Genomic DNA, 22,395 nt, shown 5'->3' with positions numbered 1-22,395 from the left:
TGGTCCTGAATGGGGTAACTGTGCCCCTGAAGGACCAGATGTGCAGCCTGGGAGTCATTTTGGACTCACAGCTCTCCATGGAGGCACAGGTCCAGGACAGCTGTCTACTAACTCTATCTGGTCTGCCAACTGAGACCCTACCTGCCCCCAGACTGTCTTGCCAGAGTGGTACATGCTCTGGTATCTCCCTCTTGGATTACTGCAATGTGTTTTATGTGAGGCTACCTTTGAAGTTGACTCAGAAACTACAACTAAACCAGAATGTGGCTGCCAAACTGGTGACTGGAAGTGGCCGCCAGGACTATATAACACCAGTCCTAAAGGATCTTCACTGGCTCCCAGTACATTTCCAAGCACAATTCAAAGTGTTGGTCCTGCCCTAAAAACAGCCTTGGCCCTGTATACCTGAAGGAACATCTCCACCCCCATCGCTCAGCTCTGAGGTTCAGCTCCTCGGAGGCCTTCTGGCGGTTTCATCGTTGCGAGAAGAGAAGTTACAGGGAACTAGGCAGAAGGCCTTCTCAGTAGTGGCGCCCTCCCTGTGGAACACCCTCCCACCAGATATCAAGGAGATAAAGAACTACACAACTTTTAGAAGACATCTGAAGGCAGCCCTGTATCAGAATGTTTTTAATGTCTGATGTTTTCTTAAATTTCTATACACTGGAGCCAACTGCTTCGGCACCCACAATAATATATTTATGGGGGCTGCCCCCCCCAAGTCAATGGGCAAAGTTGAAGCCTTTCATTGAGGGCACCCACAACATTCGACACAAGATGGCATATATGTTTTGGAAGCCGCCCAGAGTGGCCTTTTTCTTACTTTACCAAGCTGGAATAATCCGTATAATGTGATGCATATTCATCTGACAGATGAAGAAACTGTTTGCAGTGGTTTATGTTTAATTCAAAGGTTGTATAAGGTGGTGTTTTGCCCATACAGACAAAATGTCTATCTCTGATTACTGGGGTGAGACAGAAGAAAAACAATAGATGGCAGCTAATGACTGTGTGTGTTCTTCCTTCTCAAATATTCCACTCCAGTAAAAATCAGGCTGTGCCCTGAAGACATCATGTCTTAGAAGATCAAATGTGTTGCCAATGCATAAGAAACAATGTGCAATTTTTTACCTCCGAGTAGATTAAGGTAGGTGTTGCTGATGTGACTTGTTAATAAAAGTACTCTTTGTATAAACAAAAGAAGGCCCACAATCACATATTCCAAGGGACCTCACACAGTGGATTCCCCGCCCCCCGCCCCACTCACATTAGTAAGTAATCATTAAAGCTTTTGGAAAGTCACTCAAAACATGACTTTTGGCCTGGACATTTTGCATGCAAGTGCATTCCTGTAGTTAATGAAATGTGGGTCTGTAAAATCTCCCGGATCGCTAATAAAGTGTGCAATTTATTCTAGTCACCTGAAATTCTAAATCATGTTATCGTATGCCTTTAACCTGCAAATGATTGCTAAGCCAAAACTGACCATAAAGATTTGTGCTATAGATGATGGGTAAGGTTGGTGCCACAATGGACAAAACTATTAACAATGGGTATTGTTACTCAGAGTAGGCCCACTGAAATCAATTGGCCTCACTTAGTCATGTTCATTCATTCCAATGGGTTTAACTCTGATTAAAACTATGTTGCATACTACCTCATTCACTATGAATCCTGAGGCCTAAGGGTGGCATCCAGAGAACTTATCCTGCTCACCCAACGACTTCCACTTGTACAACAGAACTTCCTCTCCTTCTTCCTTTGTACCATGTGCCCCCCAAATACATTGGGGGTTCCCAAACCCCTCCAGAGCAGATTTACAGGGTGCACAAGGGGCAGAAGTCCCATTACACAAGTGGAAGTCCTTGCACCAAAAAGACAACTTTGTTGGATACACCATAGAACTGAATACACCTCAACACTCAGGCTTCATATACAAGTTATTTGCATCATGCGTTAAAAAATACAAATTCTTAGTAAGGGCTAGATCAGATACCAATTTACAGATAATGAAAATCAAGGTCTCGGGCTACCGTTTAGCCTGTTGACATTTCCAAATGTGAACCCTTCCAGCATAAGAGTTGCTACATGTCTGTTGCTCTGCAAAGCTAGGGAACACTGAAGACCCTACGACTTCCGATGCATCCAAGATTAGTACCTCAAGAGTTCTTCAGTGTCCTCCTCAAGGCTACCGCTTAATGCATGTTCCGTGCTTGCACAGGCGGTTGGCAACAGCAGCGAGTCACCCAGAGTCACCAATCCACCAAGGTCTGGATCTTCAAACAATTTCAGATCTGATAATTGAACAAAGAGATGACAGCTACATTTGACTTGTACACAGCAGTAGCCTGAATATCGGATCCTCCAAGTCTCCCTGTTTTCCAGTCCCAGATTTATAGAAGCCATCCCGGTTTCTGATTTGATCCTGGAATGTCCCATTTTTCCTTAGGATGTCCCTATTTTCATCCGAGAAATGTTGGAGGGTATGAAGATATGAGACCCACAAGTAACTATACAACCTTTAGAAGACAGGGAAGTTTTTAAATGTTTAATGTTTCATGGTATTCTGATATATGTTGGAAGCCACCCAGAGTGGCTGAAGCAACCCAGTCAGATGGACAGGGTATTAATTAATTAATTAATTAATTATAATAATAATAAATAAAAAGGTAAAGGGGACCCCTGACCATTAGGTCCAGTCGTGACCGACTCTGGGGTTGCGGCGCTCATCTCGCTTTATTGGCCAAGGGAGCCAGCATGCAGCTTCTGGGTCATGTCACCAGGATGACTAAGCCGCTTCTGGCGAACCAGAGCAGCGCACGGAAACGCCGTTTACCTTCCCGCCGGAGTGGTACCTATTTATCTACTTGCACTTTTGACGTACTTTCGAACTGCTAGGTTGGCAGGAGCAGGGACCGAGCATTGGGAGCTCATCCCGTCCCGGGGATTCGAACCGCCGACCAGCAAATCCTAGACTCTGTGGTTTAACCCACAGCACCACCCGCGTCCCATAATAAATAGGATGCCCCTATTTTAATCAGAGAAATGTTGGAGGGTATGGAATATTGGCTTTCCTGTCTTCCACCCCAATGGGCATAAGCCACCACTGATGACCTCATTCAGCTTGATTCTGAATGTGTCCTTCCCACTGCTGGTCTGTAGCCACTGGAAGAATATCCTTAAGGGAATGCAGCCCTCATAGGGAGAAAAAGAGGGAGATAGGGGTCTTTGCTTTTAACCCAACTCAACCATTGGAGTCATTACACATATCTAAATGAGCATACTAAGGCATTTTCCATTTTGGAATAAATGACTGTATGCCCAAGCTGCCATAGAGCGATTTGGAGTTTTGCAACTAAGCTTTGCGAAACTTTGGCACATATTTTCGGAGTGTACATCAAGGAGCTGACTAGAAATACACTTACTTTTTTCGGCTGCCAATATCCTCTTGCTGCTGCTGAATGAAAACCCTTTAGCTGAGCCAAACAGTCCTTCATCGGGAATAGCTTCTTCGTCAAAAATCGTTAACTTGGGCTTCCCGTCTTTGGCTGGAGGAGGCGTGGGTTTCTTAGTCTTTTTAGATCTAGAGGTTTAAATGACAGCAGAAAAATCCAGCAGACACTGTTAAGAGTGTTTCTTTTTTTTTCTTTTCCAGAGGAACAGCCACCCTGTGGACTTACAAATTGAATTTTGGGGAGGGGGGAGATTTGTGGCCTGGAGGAGGCGCCCTTTAACATTCTCCCCCATGTCTCTAATCAAAAGCAGCTATTAGCTGCAGAGAGGAAAACACGCTGGCACAATTCCACTTGACAGCTGCTTTTCTAAGAGAGAGAGGGGGAAAAAATAACAGTGGTACCGTATTTTTCGCTCTATAACACGCACCTGACCATAACACGCACATCATTTTTAGAGGAGGAAAACAAGGGAAAAAACATTCTGAATGAAACAGTGGATGTATCATTTTTGTGCTTCATGCTGTGGCCACAGACATGTGATCTGATGGTGAATTTGGGCTGACCCAATGCAAAGATCCTGAGGATCCATGTGGATCCATGCTTTGTAACCACGTTTTTGCACCATTGCAGCCCCAGACAACAGTGGGTGCGTGATTTGGGGGGGCAGGCTGTAGCCATGGACATGCTATGTTCTCTGGTGGTAAATTTGGGGGTGACCCAATGCAAAGATCCATGTGGATCCATGCTTTTTAACCACATTTTTGCACCATTGCAGCCCCAGGCAACAGTGGGTGCATGATTTTGGGGGGGGGGCAGGCTGTAGCCATGGACATGCTATGTGCTCTGATGGTGAATTTGGGGTGACCCAGTGCAAAAATCCTGAGGATCCATGTGGATCCATGCTTTTTAACCACATTTTAAGTGGGGAGGGAAGGAAAAACACAGAAGGGCTAAGAATGCAGGAGTGGGGTATAACGGGAGGGAGGAAAGGAAGGCAAAAGTTTCCCCCACGCACCCACCCAAGCCAGCCAGTGCTCGCTCGCGCTCTCTCTCTCTCTCTCCCTCCCTCTCTCTCTCTCTCTCTGTCTCTCTCTCCCACCTGCATGTTTTCAGCAGCACCGGAGCACAGAGAGGAAGGAGCGACAGTCTGCTTTCCCCTCTTCTTGCCTGGAGGGGAGGGGCTTTCCCTGCTCTTTGTTCCGTTTCAGCAAACACAGTAACGAAACAGAGAGGGTGGGCAGTAAGACCCGGAGGCAGAATGCAGGAAAGCACCCACTTCCTCTTTTCAGGTTTGTTTCCCTTCTCCCTGAAGCGCGGTTTGATTTTTGCCCGATTTTTCGGCTCCAGGGACCACACATTCGCTGCATAACACGCACAGACATTTCCCCTTCCTTTTTAGGAGAAAAAATCTGCGTGTTATAGAGCGAAAAATACGGTAATTCTTACTGTGCTGGAAGATAAGAAGAAAGCAGTGCAGAACCCTGCAATGTGCTCCTAATGGTATGAAAAGAACTGGCACCCAAAATTGTAATGGAAGACCATTCCAAAAAGAGAGCTTTCTCTGTGCTTTCTGGAGAGGGAGCCGCAGAATAAAGCTCAGGTGAATCCTGCAAAGGATGCATGATCACCCCTAATATGCTATCTTAAAGTAGGCTTTGAATAATAATAATAATAATAATAATAATAATAATAATAATAATAAATAAATATTTATACCCTGCCCTTCCTGGTTCAAGAAACCAGGCTCAGGCCAGCTAACAAAAAAATTAAAACACTTAATTGATGCAACAAAAAGCAGGATAAAATACAGTATAAAACATGAATAACAATAAATTCAGAATTCAAAAATCAATTTAGGGGGGAAATCCATCCAATAAACATTAGATGATCACCAGGGCTAGCTGGCTAAATTAGTCCTATTTGGGCCAACGAGGAGACCGGGGGAGAATTAGCTGTGGGATCCCAGAGCGGGTAATCTTCATAAAAGGGGGAGGGGGAGGGAAGGAAGGAAGGGGAATAAATGATCAGGCTAAGTTCAAATTGAAAGCCAGGCAGAATAGCTGTGTCTTACAGGCCCTGTGGAAGGAAGTTGAATCTTGCAGGGCCCTGGTCTCATGGGACAGAGCATTCCACCAGGTTGGAGCCATCACTGAGAAGGCCCTGGCCCTGGTGGAGGATAATCTGACTTCCTTAGGGCTGATCCATCAGGCTGTTTGAACTGGAAGGGATTGAAGCAAGGTCCTCAAGGTCTTTCCGAACGGCCACCCACTGTCAAGCCTTAACAAAATTCTCCCCAAAGCTTGTGCTCATTCCAGTCAACGTCATATTAGATTTCAATAGCGATCCACCTTAGCCTTGGACACAACTGCCACAGAACTTCTTGAAATGTTGCAATGATCACACTATGCTCTCCTTATTTACAGAGATGGTACCGTTGCCACTTCCACTTCCCAAATCTGATGCTATTGGAGGTTTCAAGCGCAGAAGAAACGGCAGATTAATATTCTGCAGCCTTTAAAACATGTCTTTGGGAAGGGGGAAGTTGTTGTTTTGCTGTTTTGTTCTACAGTGGTACCTCAGGTTACATATGCTTCAGGTTACATATGCTTCAGGTTACAGACTCCACTAACCTAGAATTAGTACCTCGGGTTAAGAACTTTGCTTCAGGATGAGAACAGAAATCGTGCTCTGGCAGCACGGCGGCAGCGGGAGGCCCCATTAGCTAAAGTGGTGCTTCAGGTTAAGAACAATTTCAGGTTAAGAACGGACCTCCGGAACGAATTAAGTACTTAACCCGAGGTACCACTGTACTTATTTACTTGTCTTTATCCTATATTTTGTTCTGTGAACCGCCCTGAGTTCATCTTATGATGAAGGATGGTATATTAATAATAATAATAATAATAATAATAATAATAAGGCAGTCACAGACACTTAAGGATAATGGAAGTTTTTTTTAAAAAACAACAACCAATAATCCATCTGCAAAGTCAAATACTTTGCTGGTTTAGTGACACATCTATTTTTAGATATGCTGAAATAATAAAGATACTCACACCCCAATTAATACACTTTAGCTACATTTCTGTGTGTGTAAAAAAAGAAAGAAAAGGGCTGTGTGTGTCAGCATTGGCAGTATTTGCAACCACGTTTCATCCTGCCAATTCCCTTCTATGGAAGGGAACCTCTCATGAACTGCTTGGTGACTAACATTTTACCAGCGACACAGTTCTCCTGAGGTCACTACAAATCAAGGAGGCACCGTTCCCACGAATCTGCATTGAGCAAGTAAATGCCTTCTCTCCCAACCCATTGCAAAAAAGAGTATCCGTCAGCAGTGTAAAATGTACAAATGCAAAATTGTATGGATTTGTGGGAGAGCTGAACAGTGAAGCCAGCCAAAGGGGGATGTCTGTCCTGCTCCAAATAAGGGTGACTGTTGAGTCAAAATCCAGTAAGAGGGATTAAACTGAGGAAGTGAAATTGATCAGAAGTGCCACCGAGCGCCCAGCATGACGTCACCACAAAGAGCCAGGAGAGCACAATGTTCCGTGGGAACCGACAGAAGCCCTCACAATTCGCCCTGGCGCTAGTTTATTAATAGCACTGTTTGCAGCTTCCCTGAAGTAGCCCTTGCTTTTCACAAAACTGGGCCTTTGTCAAGCTTACTTCCAGAGGCTTGTTGCTGGTGGAGAGGCAGAAAGTTGGCTCTGCCAACATCCCAACGTCGTTTTTACCATTCTTGGCTCATTGGTGCTATTTTCCGGAAGCAAAATAGCGATGGGTTCACGGAATACATTCAAGGTCTAATGCAGCAATTCTCAAACTTCTTTTTCTCTGGGTCACACACTGAGTCAGAATAAAAATTTGCTCACACCACACAGATATTTTTAAAAAATTGATAAGAAATACCTTGGAAAGCAAAAAGGAGCAACTCTTAGCAGTGATTGATTTAAAAACATAGAACACAACTACAGTGGTACCTCGGGTTAAGTACTTAATTCGTTCTGGGGGTCCTTTCTTAACCTGAAACTGTTCTTAAACTGAAGCACCACTTTAGCTAATGGGGCCTCCTGCTGCCGCCATGCCGCCAGAATTTCTGTTCTCATCCTGAAGCAAAGTTCTTAACCTGAGGTACTCTTTCTGGGTTAGCGGAGTCTGTAACCTGAAGCGTATGTAACCAGAGGTACCACTGTACTTTATAATATGATCATGGAGCCTCCAAATAGTATAAAACAATGCAATGACAAGAACATGCCCCATTCATTGGGGGAAGGGGGACAAAAATGTTACACAAAACTCTAGCTCTATTTTTAGCACTCAGCGTTTCTTGCCCATCCCCCGCTCTCCTCCAAACATTTGTCATCTGCAAGATGCTTTATGAAACATGACAGGCCAACCCCACTAGCTGGAAATTCTATGATGATTTCAAGCATTCCCCTAAAATTGTTTGTGTTCACAACTAAACGATTGTTCACAAGAAACTGATTGGGATGGGGAGAAGTTTCGGGTTCCAGCCTTCCCTAAGCTAGTGCCTTTCGCATGTTGTACCTGAAGGGCTGAAGGTTGGGAAAAGATGCCTTAACATGTTGAAACATGGAAGCCCTGTGTGTCAGTCTCACATCTAGATGACCCTTGAAGTCCTTTCCAGCTCCATGATTCTATGTATATCAACTCTTCTCAGGATCATAAACATGACAAAGGATACCCTTGCAAATAGCCACTTGCCTGGTGACCAGTGGTGACTCTTCAGGACACCAATACAGATGACTAATGTAGGCGAATTTGTGGGCTTATTTGCAGGAACATTTGCAAAACACTGAGAAGCATGAGGAAATGCCCATCGCAAACAGTCAAGACCAGACTTCTGCTAACCTACATACACTTTTGCTGCTATGAATAAGCCTTTTCAAAAGCCAAGCCAGTTATTCATTAAAGGCTCAGCAAAACAGGCCACTGAAATCCACCCCCCATTAAGGTTTACCATTGTCAACAGAACCCACTCTGTGAATCGAGTGATTCAACATTTCCTGTTCCTTGGGCAGAGGCTTGGGAAGCTGGTGGATGAGGTAATGCCCATTCCAAATTCTATTTTGAGAGCTGAGTCATCCTATTATTGCAAAGTCCCTAAGACAAAAGGTGCTTCAATCTGCCCTGTTTGCTCAATTCCAAAGCTGCAGAAAGAAGCAGCCTTGAATTGTACTTAGCTGTGGCACTAAACCTTCTTAGCTTTTTTAAAAGACTGCTATCCCATTCCACATAAACTACAGATTAGCTACCAAACCTGTATCTGGGCTCTTCAATTTCTAACTGCCAACGCTCCCCCATTTCATCCCCATGGGTTTGTTTGTTTTTTAAAATGAATTTCAAATATATCCCTATTTTCCATCTGTTCATTCTTCTAAATATCTAATATATCATACAAAAGTGATATTACATTCTACTTGTGTGATGTGCAATAAATAGGATATAATGAACATACATAAGAACACACAGGATATATTTTGCTATCTTTGCTTATAATAAAACTTAAGTTCTCTCTTTTTTTCAAATAGTGCAACAGGCAACCCTTCACCCAGTCTTTATTTACCATTTCCATTTTTCTTTAGAGTTATTGTTAATATGACTATTGCCATCAGCTCCCACGAACGTCAAACCAGTTCGCTTTTGCTCAATTTGCGCTCATCTTTCCATTCTTTTGCATGGGACTCTCTCCTATTTAAACACAATAACTCTGCGTTAAAGAAAAGCCTACATTTTCGGTAGGATTAAAGCCTCGCCTTTTGCCTTACAAGGCTAGCATTTCACATGTAGGAACCGATTTTACATAAGGGGAGTATTTCACAATGTGAGCCCTGCTGCTCACCTTGCAGCCTGAAATGTCCACACAGGTAAGTGTGTCTGGCTGTTAACCAGAAGGTTGATGGTCCAAGCTCACCTAGGGACAGCTTGTGGGATATAATCCATTGGAGCAGTCAAATACAACATTCCTTGTTTCCCTAGAGTGGACACAGACAGGGGGATGTTACTTCAGCCAATATAACTTCCTGTTTACTGGTCTGGAACATCCTCCCCCTGCATGTGACCAAGCAGATGGGCGTGACCCTGGCTGCCATGCTGCCATCTTTCTCTTGATGCCATTTTCTTCTCTTAACGTATTTTGCTGTCTGCTGGATCTCAGCCAGCAGCACATGGGCTCAATCCCAATATGGGATGAACTCACAATTTGTTCTGTAACTACTACCTAAAGCCTGCCTTCAGGGATCTCCTGGGAGATGAATGTGAGTAAACGTCTTGTTACTTTTAAGGAAAGACTCTTGTGTCTTCATTCTTTTAAAAGAGATCAACGGGGACTTAACAGGAATAATCCAATCTGGGCAAGCCAGAGTGGATTGCTTAACTAAAGAGATTCAAACAAATCTGCAAATTAGCTTCCTTCTACGTGACTCACTAGCGTGAGTGAAGGAAAGATGATATTTAATCAATATATCCTCTCCTACTATCCTTAACATTCCCACACAGCTGTGGGCAGGATTCCTGCACTGAAGAGAGTTCCCTTCCAACTCTACAATTCAGTTCAGTTCTATGGTACAGCTTTGTCACCTCAGTAGCTGTTTGTGGAAAACAGGCTTTACAGGGATTCTCTGTATTTTCACAACAACAGCACAGGCCTTGGCGATTCCATTTTTTCCACTCAGTGCAAAACTTTCCCAAGCTGCTTGCAAGGACATTAGCTCAGGCTTTATCTAGCCCTCACATCACCATCATGTCATCTGGTTTCCCACAGCTGCCAAGCTACAAAATGTGTGATTGTTGCTAAATATACTATGAAGAGAAGGGGAGGCCAAGGGGATACAAAGACAGCTGTGGATCTGAAGCGACCAGCAAGCATTACTGCTGCCCTACTCTACATAAGCAGATGGTGTGGTAGTCCTGGGGTTGATCTACACACAGGAAGAAAAAAGCACTATAAATAAGTCAGAAATTAAATCGTTATAACAAAAAAAAAACCCGCTATGAAAAAAATTGCACAGAATTTTTTTGCTCTCTGGTGCCATCTGCTGTTGCAGGCTTATAACGCATTTGAAATGTTTTTTGACTAATGTGGCTGAGTGCCAGCAGAGGCAAGGTAGATACAGCCTTCAGCATGGGTGAGGACTGGACAGGCTGTTCAGCCATCTACAAAAACAGAACCACACTCAATAAGCGGGGAGGACTTTGTACAACTATTTAACAACTACCTTGCCTCGCATCTAACAACTACCTTACCTCACATCTGAGAAGAGTCTTAAACTGCACATTTAAATTATACTGGAGAAGGATCCCCCACTCATATGTCTCTTTTGTATTAAACTAAGGGGATTTGCACAATATAAAACAAAGTACTTAGTTCAACGGCTGCCAGATCAAAGTACATTGCTGTGCCAACACATTTGGAGGGGAGCAAGGAAGTCAGGAAGCGACTCTGACACAAAAGAGTGTGTCACAGGGCTGACAAAAGTTGTCTAAAAATCTGACAAGCAGCTGGGATTCAAAGCACTTGCAAACACTTGCATCACTTGGCACTCGCTCAATAGCTGAGCAGGCTTGAAGGCTTCGGCCTGTAAGCCGGCGATTGTCAAAAGCGGGGGGGGGGGGGCCCAGAGTCTTTGCAGCTGTGTGCGCTTGAAGATGTGGAAGCCTTCTGAACAGGTGGCCATGTAGGTTGCATGCTTCACACTGTGCCTCAGGACGGAGGTAAGTTTTCTTGTCATTATTGAGGGTGCAATCCAGGCTAAGTTAGCTCATTCATTTATTTAAACCATTTACAGGCCCTGCCCCCTCTCCTATTTTGAGGCAGCCTACTCATTGACAAAAATCAGTTAACAGGGTGACCACCCATGCTTGCAACTAGGAGGGCAGGACTGGAAGTCAAGTAATTCAGGTCCACATCAAAAGCAAATTACTAGATGCATACATCGTTTTACAGTGGTACCTCTGGTTAAGAACTTAATTTGTTCTGGAGGTCCGTTCTTAACCTGAAACTGTTCTTAACCTAAAGCACCACTTTAGCTAATGGGGCCTCCCACTGCCACCACACGATTTCTGTTCTCATCCTGAAACAAAGTTATTAACCTGAAGCACTATTTCTGGGTTAGCGGAGTCTGTAACCTGAAGCGTCTGTAACCCGAGGTACCACTGTATTTGTATGCTGCCTTCCATAGTTAGAACCATGGTCCCCGTGGCAATATTGGGGCTCTCTCATATGGCCATTGGGTCCAACACATTAAGCCCACTTTGCTTTGATGTGAGGGGTATGTATAGCCTGGAAGAGAGGAGACTGAGAAGAGATATGAGAGCCAGCTTCAAATAGCTCAAGGACTGTCACATGGAAGATGGAGCAAGCTTGTTTTCTCCTCTCTGGGGGGTAAGACTCAAATCAAGTTACAAGAAAGGAGATTCCAACTAAACATCAGGAATAATTTTCTGACAAAGCTGTTTGCCAGTGGAACGGGAGGTTGTGGACTCTGCTTCATTGGAGGTTTTCAAGCAGAGGTTGGATGAGCATCTGTCATGGAAGCTTTAGCTGAGATTCCTGTATTGCAGGGAGTTGGACTAGATGATTAATTGGCTTAGACTATCTACCAACCAGTCACAAATATCTCCTTTTCAGGGAAGGTCGTGAAAATGGCCATGGCAGGCCAACTATACATATTCTTGGATGATATGAATCATCTAGCCCAAATTAAATCTGAGTTTGGGCCTGGTGATGGGACTGAATCTGCCTTGATCACCCCGATGGATGACTAAGAAGAGGAGAAACAGAAGACGATTCTGTTCCTCCTTGATTTCTCTGCAGATCTTTATGCCATTGACCACTCCATCCTCCTGGACAGGCTATTTGAGACGAGTATCAGGTGCATAGCAGTTCTGTTCTCACATATTAGGTTGCATGCAGAGAACCATGTTGGAAGAGTGCTCTTTGGACCCCTGTCTGTGAGGTACTGCTATAGGGTATCGCTATGATTATACCCCCAATGTTGTTTAACATCTACATGGAGCAGTTAGGAGAGGTCATTAGAAAATACAGGGCGAGATGCCATCACAATTCTGACGACACTGTGCTCTATTACTCCATAAAAACTGAACTAGGAGATGCTGTGCAGGCCTGGGTGCAATGTTTTGTTTTTTCAAGCCAGAGCTCCATGCTCCATTGATGTTTACAAAAGTTTGCCCAGGTTTCAGGAGTGGCCTGTTGAATGAGGAAAGGTAGCAGAGGTTTCACTGGGAAGAAGGCCTCCCTCTCTGAATCGGAAGCTTTTCTATGGTCCTCTGAACCCAGAACAAAAGGCTTTTAAGAAAACAGATCGGCCAAAGCCCAAGAAGCAGGTCTTCTGTTTCTTTGGACATTGGGATATTATTATTATTATTATTATTATTATTATTATTATTATTATTATTATTTTAACTACATACCTTTCGTTTCAGCAGAATATCCAGGAAAACATAATGCCCAGTTCAGAAAGACCTTTTTCCTATCCAAATAAGGACACTCTCTTTTGTATATGCCTGCAGCCAATGACCATTTCACGGAAAAACAATGCTTTATCAAGGTTCTCAGCAAAAATAGTAATCCAGCTCGTGGCGTGTGTGAGTGTGTTTTAAATCCAGGCACTCTGGAATTTCAGATATCCAGAGGGACAGTTTCAGTTTTGAGCAATATATAAGTTGTTAAATGAAAATGCTTAGAGTGCATAATGACTAGACAGAAAATGATAACCACTCAGGAATCCTTTAGGAATCATAAAATCATTGCAGTATGCCTATATATCTTAAGCAAAACAAAAAAAGGGGGGGGGAATCCCATAGCAATTCTTAATTACCAAGTAACGTTTTGTTCTCATTCTGAGTTGCCAAAAATAAAAAGCATTCCTTCTTCCTTCCTTGCATTTTCCATTTTGCAGTGGAACACATGAGGAAATGCCTTTGTTTTGGGCTAACATGGATGGGTGCAGATTTTGGAATTAATACTTTTTGTCAGGGATGTGCAGAAAAAAACAAAGAAAAGTGAAAGAAGTGAAGACACACTATAGCCAAAAGTTGAAAACTTCAAAGTGCTATTTACACATGCTTAACATTGGCTGGGATTTGCCCTAGTTATGACCATCATGCCTGCTCATATGTTTTCATGTAAATAATCTAGTCCAGTTTGTGGGGGCTTCTCATAGAGAATTCTGAGGACTAATCAAGAGCTCCTGATAGCTCCATCCTTGGATTGGAGCCCAACATTGCACAAAAGATTCCTAAGTGATCTAGGTGCCTTCTTTGATTGCTACCAGCACTGAAGACAAGCAAATATCTTTAGGCACCTGTCAGGTGCTGGTGTGGCTGCTTGAAAGCAAACAGGCAAGACCCCAACCTGTCTTTTCCAGGCTTCATTATCTGTACAAACTATTTTACAGTGCAGTGTCGCAAGTCCATGTCTGCTCAGTCGCTAGCACAATCTGGGAGTGGGCCGTCCTTATACCTTCCCCAGCATAACAGTCGTGTGACCCCCACCCTTCTCCTCCCCTCTCTGCGCGCAAACCTACTGCACAAAGTGGGCGTTGGCAAAGGGGGACTTGCCGCCCCTCCACTTTGCTCAGGCTTGGTGTTGCGGCTCTCCCTAGCATCTTCTGATCCCTGCGCCCATTCCCCAGTGGAAGCGGGACTTCCCTCCTCGTCAGAGGAAGAACTACTTCACAAGATCTTCAGAGGCTCCCTGTAACACAGCTGCCCTTCCACCTCTTGCCTCTGAGCTGATGGCAGTTCCCTGAATTGGAGGTGCTGTAAATAGAGAGATCTTCCCCATACAATTGAGTTGTTTCTCTCTCCTTTCTCAAGCCCTGCAGCTCAGAAGTGCACACTAGGACAGTATGGCAGAACAGATTAAGTTTGAATTACTGATGGACATTTTGCATAAGGAGCACGGTAAAATTAAAAAGTCATACTTGATAACACCAAGTGGGTCTCCATCATCATCCCCGTCCTCCTCTTCCTCTTCCTCTTCCTCTTTTCTCTTTTTAACATCCTGCTCTTCCGAGGATTTGAACAGGGGAACGGGGTCAGGAGTCCTTTCCTCTTTGAAGAAATCAAAGGCTTCGTTTTCGTCGTCCTTGTCTTCCGCATCGGGGAGGTTTTTACTTTTGATGTCCGTGGCGCTGGCGGATCTGGTTCCTGCAGAAGCACAACATGGAAAACTGAACACAGAGGCTTCAAAAAAGGGTATTCTGGTCCCGTGCCAACGTCACCAACTTCTGACTGTTTGGCAAACAAAATGGAGAACTATGTCATCATCAGCATCATCATTAATTAGACTTGTTAGCCACTTCTTGCCCAAAGGCCTCCAAGCGACTTACAACACATTTAAAAACATGAATATAAATACTTATACTACAAAAATAGAACAAAACAACCCTCATAACAGCTGCAGGAATCTTGGCAGCACATTAGAAAACATAACAGCATCTCAGTCTACTAAAGGCAGGTGGGGGGAGGTGCCAGGCAGACCTCACTGACAGCATTGTATATGGAATTATTATTATTATTATTATTATTATTATTATTATTACCCGCCCATCTGGCTGGGTTTCCAGACATTTTAAAATTTCCTGATTACAGGGCCTCGAAACAGTACATTTGAGCATCATAGAGTTTGTCTGGCTCAGTTGTTAGTTACCTGTCATTTTTAGCCACTCTGATGTGGAATTTCAAAGAGTGCCATGGACACATTGCAATAAACCACCTGGAGATCTCAGGAAAACAAGATAGGCTTCATTTTTGTAACCTTGCATCATGGCGCCATCTTTAATAAAATATCCGGGGGGGAGGGGGAACAAGTAAGCCCCACCCCACACAATCAATCACATGACAGGGCACACCCACATCATTTTAATGGCAATGTCCATCAACTTTGGGGCCCCAGTCCCCTCAAATGTTTTAGGGGGGGCAAAGAGACCTCAGCCCCTAGGAGTTGGCTCCTATGCCATGTATATACACCAATGGGACGCGGGTGGCACTGTGGTCTAAACCACTGAGCCTTTTGGGCTTGCTGATCAGAAGGTTGGTGGTTCGAATCCCCGCAACAGAGTGAGCTCCTGTTGCTCTGTTTCAGCTCCTGCCAACCTAGCAGTTCGAAAGCACACCAGTGTGAATAGATAAATAGGTACTACTGTGGCGGGAAGATAAACGGCGTTTCCATGCGCTCTGGTTTCCGTCATGGTGTTCCATTGTGCCAGAAGCGGTTTAGTCATGCTGGCCACATGACCTGGAAAGCTGTCTGTAGACAAATGCCAGCTCCCTCGGCCTGAAAATGAGATGAGCGCCACAACCCCATCATTGCCTTTGACTGGACTTAACTGTCCAGGGGTCCTTTACCTTTTTACCTTTATACACACCAATGGCAGTGTCATAAATGGTTGAAAGAAATGAATGCTTTCCTAGTATTCAGATAGAATTTTAGAGTTGGAAGGGACCACGAGAGTCATCTAGTCCACCCCACTCCAATGCATGAAGACGTTAGAGCCCCAGACCAGCAGTATTTTGGAGGCTCCTATGCAGATGGTCACCTTGCCAACAAAGGTCCGTATAGTTAAAGCTATGGTTTCCCCAGTAGTGATGTATGGAAGTGAGAGCTGGACCATAAAGAAGGCTGGTCACCAAAGAATTGATGCTTTTGCATTATGGTGCTGGAGGAGACTCTTGAGAGTCCCATGAACTGCAAGAAGATCAAACCTATCCATCCTGAAGGAAATCAGCCCTGAGTGCTCACTGGAAGGACAGATCCTGAAGCTGAGGCTCCAATACTTTGGCCACCTCCTGAGAAGAGAAGACTCCCTGGAAAAGACCCTGATGCTGGGAAAGATGGAGGGCACAAGGAGAAGGGGACGACAGAGGACGAGATGGTTGGACAGTGTTCTCGAAGCTACCAGCATGAGTTTGACCAAACTGTGGGAGGCAGTGGAAGACAGGAGTGCCTGGTGTGCTCTGGTCCATGGGGTCATGAAGAGTCGGACACGACTAAACAACAACAACAACATGCAGATGGTTGCCTGCCACCCAGTTTCAACCCCAAACAGAAGCTTTAGTTTCTGCTACTCTCAAAAGTAACCAGGCGCCTAGTCTTCCCACAGTGCATTTGAAGCGGGAGTGATGAACTTGCAGCCCTCCACAACAACTCCCTTCCCACCTGCCCACACTCGGCATGCTGACTAGGGCTGGTGGGAGTTGGAGTTCCTCCACATCTGAAGGGCCAGAGGTCAGCCCCCCAATTCTAAGCCATGCATACATATAATGAGCAGCTGTGCAGGTCCACCACTGGCAACATCACCACATCAATGGCAGTGCACGTCCTGCAATTCTACTATCATCTGGTGCAAACATAGGGGCTGCATTCCATGAAGAACTCAGTGTTTTGAAAATGTCAGGGGGGTTTTTATATAAAAAATAAATCTGGCATCTAATTATTTGTGTGGATAACGCCTACAGAAATCTCAGAGGCAAGATCTTGAGTGATTCAGACAGGGATTTTACACTTTACATTGCTCTCTGCCCCCCGTACAGTGAGCAAATTGTATGGAATAAATTATATAAAACAAGAAAATACACACACACACACACAAAATTAAGGCTACAAACTCTTACAGGAACACTTGGGTTACCTTAGTGTAGAATTCTGGCCTTTTTAAGAGAGAAAATTACACAGCCCATGTTGCCTAGACAGTTTCTCATATTAATAACGAAGGTGTGGCTTTTTCTTCTTAAATCACATTAACATGGCTAGGTCATGGGGTGCTTTTACAACGAAATCTCACAATGAGGCAATGGAGTATTTATGAAATTCAAAACCAATCTGAGCACAGGGTTTGTAGGAAAGCAAATCTAGCAGGTTTGCAGAGGGGCTTGGAAATGAGAATTTAATACCTGAAGGGGGGAAAGTGTCTTGAAAATTGATAGGAGATGCAGCTGATTTTGTGAAATTTCTCTGGTATTCAAAAGCTTAGAGGGTCAATGGATATTGAAGAAACAACATGTTACCATTACAAAAGCATCCTTGGGAGTTACCTAGGAATTCCATTAACTCGGGACTTGTTGCTAGGTCTGTGTCTTTGGAAATGGATCTCATGATCTCATTAAACGCAGCTCTCCGTTCCCGGATGTCAAACTCCCCAACAAACAGCACTTTCCGTGGCAACGGTGGCAGAGAGGATTGTGGGTAACGTGTGGCCAGCTTCTGATAAAACTCCTCAATCTCGCTGTACTTCTTTGAAACCTGTAAGCAGAATAGGCAGAATTTGTCTTTGTTGTTAAATGACAAATATGGAGGAGCTTGCCACAGCACACAAACTTGAAAAGTATAAATAAATAAATGAAAATTGGAAAAAAAGAAAAGAAATGAATGCTTGCAAACTTTATAAACTTAGGAAGGAAATCGTTGCCATGAAGAGCCCATTCTTCTGCTGGTGGCTGCTATATGGGACCTTCTGAACACAGTTTCTGCCTTGTTTACTGTTAAGTTGTGGGCGAACATAGCAGACGACACAGCGATTTCTCCAGAGCAGCTCTTTATTTGTAAGCTGGACAGAACTGAACAGCAAACAGCTCAGCCGGCCTGCTTTTATAGGCAGCTGGCTGTCAACAATGTAGCAACAACAACCCAGGGTTTCCCGCCATAATTGACGTGGACCTGAGTGAAAACTACATACACAATACTCCTGGTGGCCAGGGTGAGAACTTCAATACATAACATTTACAGAAGTGCCTTTGTTTGTGGCCCCAGAAATGCTCACAAGGGGTTATCTGTACAAGGAGCAAAAAGCTTCTGTGGATTTGCGTTGACCACTTTGACAATCTGTTCACACGCTGATTTAAGGGCAAGGCCATTTCTTGGCTGACAGAACTAATCAGCAATATTCCGAGCAAGATACTTAATAAGTGATAAATGAGTGATACTTGTTCAGAGCATGGGTGGCCAACTGTCAGGAATGCTATATTGCAGATTCAAAGCTCCTTCCACCTCTATAATTTTAAAGACTGAGAAGAAAACCATAGTAGCACGGAAACAAATAAACAAACAAAATCTGAATGGGAACCAAGATCCATAAATCTCATCTTGTATTTTAGGGTGTAGCTCAGGGGTCAGCAAACTTTTTCAGCAGGGGGCCGGTCCACTGTCCCTCAGACCTTGTGGGGGGCAGGACTATATTTTGAAGGAAAAACAACAAACAAATTCCTATGCCCCACAAATAACCCAGAGATGCATTTTAAATAAAAGCACACATTCCACTCATGTAAAAACACACTGATACCCAGACCGTCCGCAGGCCGGATTGAGAAGGCAATTGGGCCCGATCCGGCCCCTGGGCCTTAGTTTGCCTACCCATGGGTAGAACCATGGTTCGAACCACCACCAACTTTTAGTTTCCAAATATGCTTAAAGGGCAGATCCAGATGAGCTGTTTATTCACACAAATTTTGACTGCTACCTTGCACTTCCTAGTACAACCATTGCATGATTTTTCTTACTGGGAAAAACTCTGATAACAAAAATGATAGAAAATTGCAGCGGAAAAGTGTGAGATAATCACCAGAACCTGGCAATTTCATATAACGTCCATGATAATGTATCAGGATGAATGTTTAATAAACTGGTGGTGTTGCAAGCTTTATGCAAACATATTATTTTCAATAAACAGCCACACTGGAAGCTCCCATTCTTATAAATTCATGGAACAGAACTCCTTCACCATCACATTGGATAATAAACAGATTGATTGGTGTAGACGATCCATTGATTTCAAATAAGAACAAGCTGGGATACCTCAATCAGTAGAGCATGAGACTCTTAATCTCAGGGTTATGAGTTTGAGTCTCGCACTAGGCAAAAGATTACTGCATTGCAAGGGGGCTGGACTAAAAGACTCCTGGGATCCCTTCCAACTTGACCATTCAGTGATTCTACGATTCCAAGCACAAGCATTCAGTGCATTCCCTGTTCTGAACATCACCAGAATGAACTCTGTCTTTCTGGTCACCTCCAGGCCTAGGTAAGTATGCTCTTGAATGGTGTTTGAGTGCCCTCTACTGGAACCACCCATCATATACCGCTCAAAAGATTCAGGCTCTTCTACATTTCTTAATTTTGCTACAGAAATGATGTCCTTAAAAATAAACCTGTACACACAGAGAACAGCGCATGCTCCCTATTAATGGTCGTTCGCAAGATACGTCACAGTAGAGCTTGTCACTGCATCAAGGGTGCTATAAATATGTCCTCAACCCTAAAGTACAACATAGGAAGAATAATAGCTGGGAGAAAGTTTGCATTAAGTTTAGCAACTTAGGCAGCAAAGTGGGTATCTCCTGGTCTGAAACCATCAAGCGCTAATGGTCTCACTTCTGCACAAGGCAGGGTGGCCTAGGGAGTCTGAGGCCCATATCTTTTACTCCAGCCCCTTCTCACCCCTTTTAAACTGCATTTTTTTCCCTAGGGGTGGCTGGTGACGTGGCAGTAGATTCTGCCACCCTCCATGCTGATCTGGCCAGAGGCAATTTATCCATGTGTCCAAAGTCTTTTAAAGTACCTAAAATGATAGTATCATAGAACTGTAGAATTGTAAGGGACCACGAGAATAATCTAGTCCCAACCCCCTGCAATGAGGGAGTCTTTTGCCCAACGTGGGGTTCAAACCCACGACCCAGAGATTAAGAGTCTCATACTCGACGGACTGAGCTGTAATGCCCCTGGATGTTAGCCTTCAATCCTATACTCACTTGCTGGTGGTCAACGAAAGAGGTTTAAAGACTCTCCCAAGGCAAATCCAAAAAAATGTAGTATAAACACTGGCAAGTGGGAAACACTGGCCTGCGAGCGCTCCAATTGGAGAACAGCCTTTACCAAAAGGTATCATGAACTTTGAAGATGCTCAAACTCAGCATGAAAGGGAGAAACGTGCGAAGAGGAAGGCACACTTGGCAAACCCTCACCGTGATCAGCTCCCATGCGGAAACCTATGTCCCCACTGTGGAAGGATGTGTGGATCCAGAATTGGCCTCCACAGTCACTTACGGACTCCCTGTTAAAACAGTGTTCATGGAAGACAATCTTACTTGGCTACAAGTCATCGCCAAAGAAGACGACTTGCCTGGGTGTAAGCTTCACTGAACTCAAGAGCGCTTACTTCTGTGAAGACATGTATGAGAGTCCAGGCCAGGGGTCAGCAAGGTTTATCTTGCCTGGGCTGGATCGGTCCCACACAGATCCCTCAGTGGGCCGAATTGCGTGCGCACCCGCGATTTTTAGCGTCTGTGCAGACACGATTTTCAGAGCTGCGGAAGTGAGTCTCTGTGCTGCGCTGCACCAGGGGCAGATTGCGGGCCTGTCAAACGACCTCCGAGGGCTGCTTCCAGCCCATGGGCCTTAGGCTGCTGACCCCTGGTCTAGGCTGTTGGCTTTGTATGCTTTTTACAGTGGTATCAGAATCAGAGATAAAAATGCCACCTAAATGTGTTAGGAGAAAAAGAAAGAAAGAAGAGAAGGAAAAGAAAGGATCAAATTCAATACAGCAAGGAAAAGAGTAAGGAATTTCCAAGCATAATTTGGGGAGGGGGGGACTGCAGCTTCTGCAAGCGATGAGGGTTCAGGGCAACCTTATAAATGTTTACTCAAAGAATCATAGAAATGTAGAATTGGAAGGGACCCTTAGGGTCATCCAGTCCAACCCCCTGCAATGCAGAAATATGCAGGTGTCTCATATGGGAATCGAACCTGCAACCGTGGCATTATCAGCGCCACACTCAGAAAGTAAGGCCCACTGCGTTTAATGGGCCTTACACTCTGGAAAGTATGCACTGGATTCTCGTCTCAGATTTACTACAGTATATAATTGTGTGGATTTTTATTTCTGAGGGTGGAAGCATACATTGCACACAAAAATATCTCAGAAAGCCCAACTATCTGATAAGCCCACCAGCAAATACATGAAGCAACCCCATACTGAAAGAATAGCCCTGGCATAAATGCTATTGAAAACTCACCCTGTTCATATTCCCGATGACGCTGGCAAAGGAGAAGATTAAATGAGAATACGAGGAAGAACAAGACCCTGAGAGAAAAAGAACACACTTGCCTCCAGGTGTACCTTTGAGAGAAAGAGAGGGAACATGCTGGGGAGGAAGTAGAGTAGAAGGAGAAAAATCCCTCTTGCCCTCTGCAATTTCTTTTCAGCCTTCACTTGTGCTTTATTATTGACATCTCCTGATCCAGTGTTAGAAACTCAGATATATTAACTAGGTGCCAAATGGCTCCTAAAACCAGGGTTTCAGCCACCAAAACAGAACGTCTAGTTGCCATTTGGGGGCCGGATGGCTCAAAGACGGCTTCCAGGTTCCTGAATTTCGTTCTGATTGTGCAGATAAATTCTCACGGAGAGAATTCTAAAGGATGTGTTGTTGGTGTTTGAAAACAGGCAAGATCCTAGGATCCCCAGGGGAGACGTCGGGCACCATCCTGGCACCCGGGCATCGTCACTTGGTCGCAAGTGGCCAATAGCCAGGCATCAAATGCGCCTGGCAAATTTTGAATGCTGCTAATCTCTCCCATAAGGGACACGGGTGGCACTGTGGGTTAAACCACAGAGACTAGGACTTGCCGATCTGAAGGTCAGCGGTTCAAATCCCTGCGATGGGGTGAGCTCCCGTTGCTCTGTCCCTGCTCCTGCCAACGTAGCAGTTCGAAAGCATGTCCAAGTGCAAGTAGATAAATAGGTACCACTCTGGCGGGAAGGTAAATGGTGTTTCTGTGCGCTGCTCTGGTTCACCAGAAGCGGCTTAGTCATGCTGGCCACATGACCTGGAAGCTGTACGCCGGCTCCCTCGGCCAATAAAGCGAGATGTGCGCTGCAACCCCAGAGTCGTCCGCGAC

At 44.5% G+C, this 22,395-nt stretch overlaps 1 protein-coding gene across 1 annotated transcript in view; it reads right to left on the bottom strand.

Moving 5' to 3' along the window:
* Window positions 1–22,395, bottom strand: part of HS1BP3 (HCLS1 binding protein 3) — a 33,421-nt gene that overhangs the window by 5,134 nt on the left and 5,892 nt on the right. Inside the window, exons 3-6 of the mRNA XM_082215607.1 lie at window positions 17,538–17,745; window positions 14,426–14,651; window positions 3,426–3,583; window positions 2,159–2,294 (exon numbers count right to left, since the gene is read on the bottom strand). Of these exons, the coding sequence (XP_082071733.1) occupies window positions 2,159–2,294; window positions 3,426–3,583; window positions 14,426–14,651; window positions 17,538–17,745 (728 nt within the window). The remainder of the gene's footprint in view (window positions 1–2,158; window positions 2,295–3,425; window positions 3,584–14,425; window positions 14,652–17,537; window positions 17,746–22,395) is intronic.

This window comes from Podarcis vaucheri, assembly GCF_965113315.1.
Source record: "Podarcis vaucheri genome assembly, chromosome: 3".
NCBI lineage: Eukaryota > Metazoa > Chordata > Lepidosauria > Squamata > Lacertidae > Podarcis > Podarcis vaucheri.
Note: the sequence above shows the minus strand (reverse complement) of the source record. Positions and strands in the feature narration are given on the sequence as shown.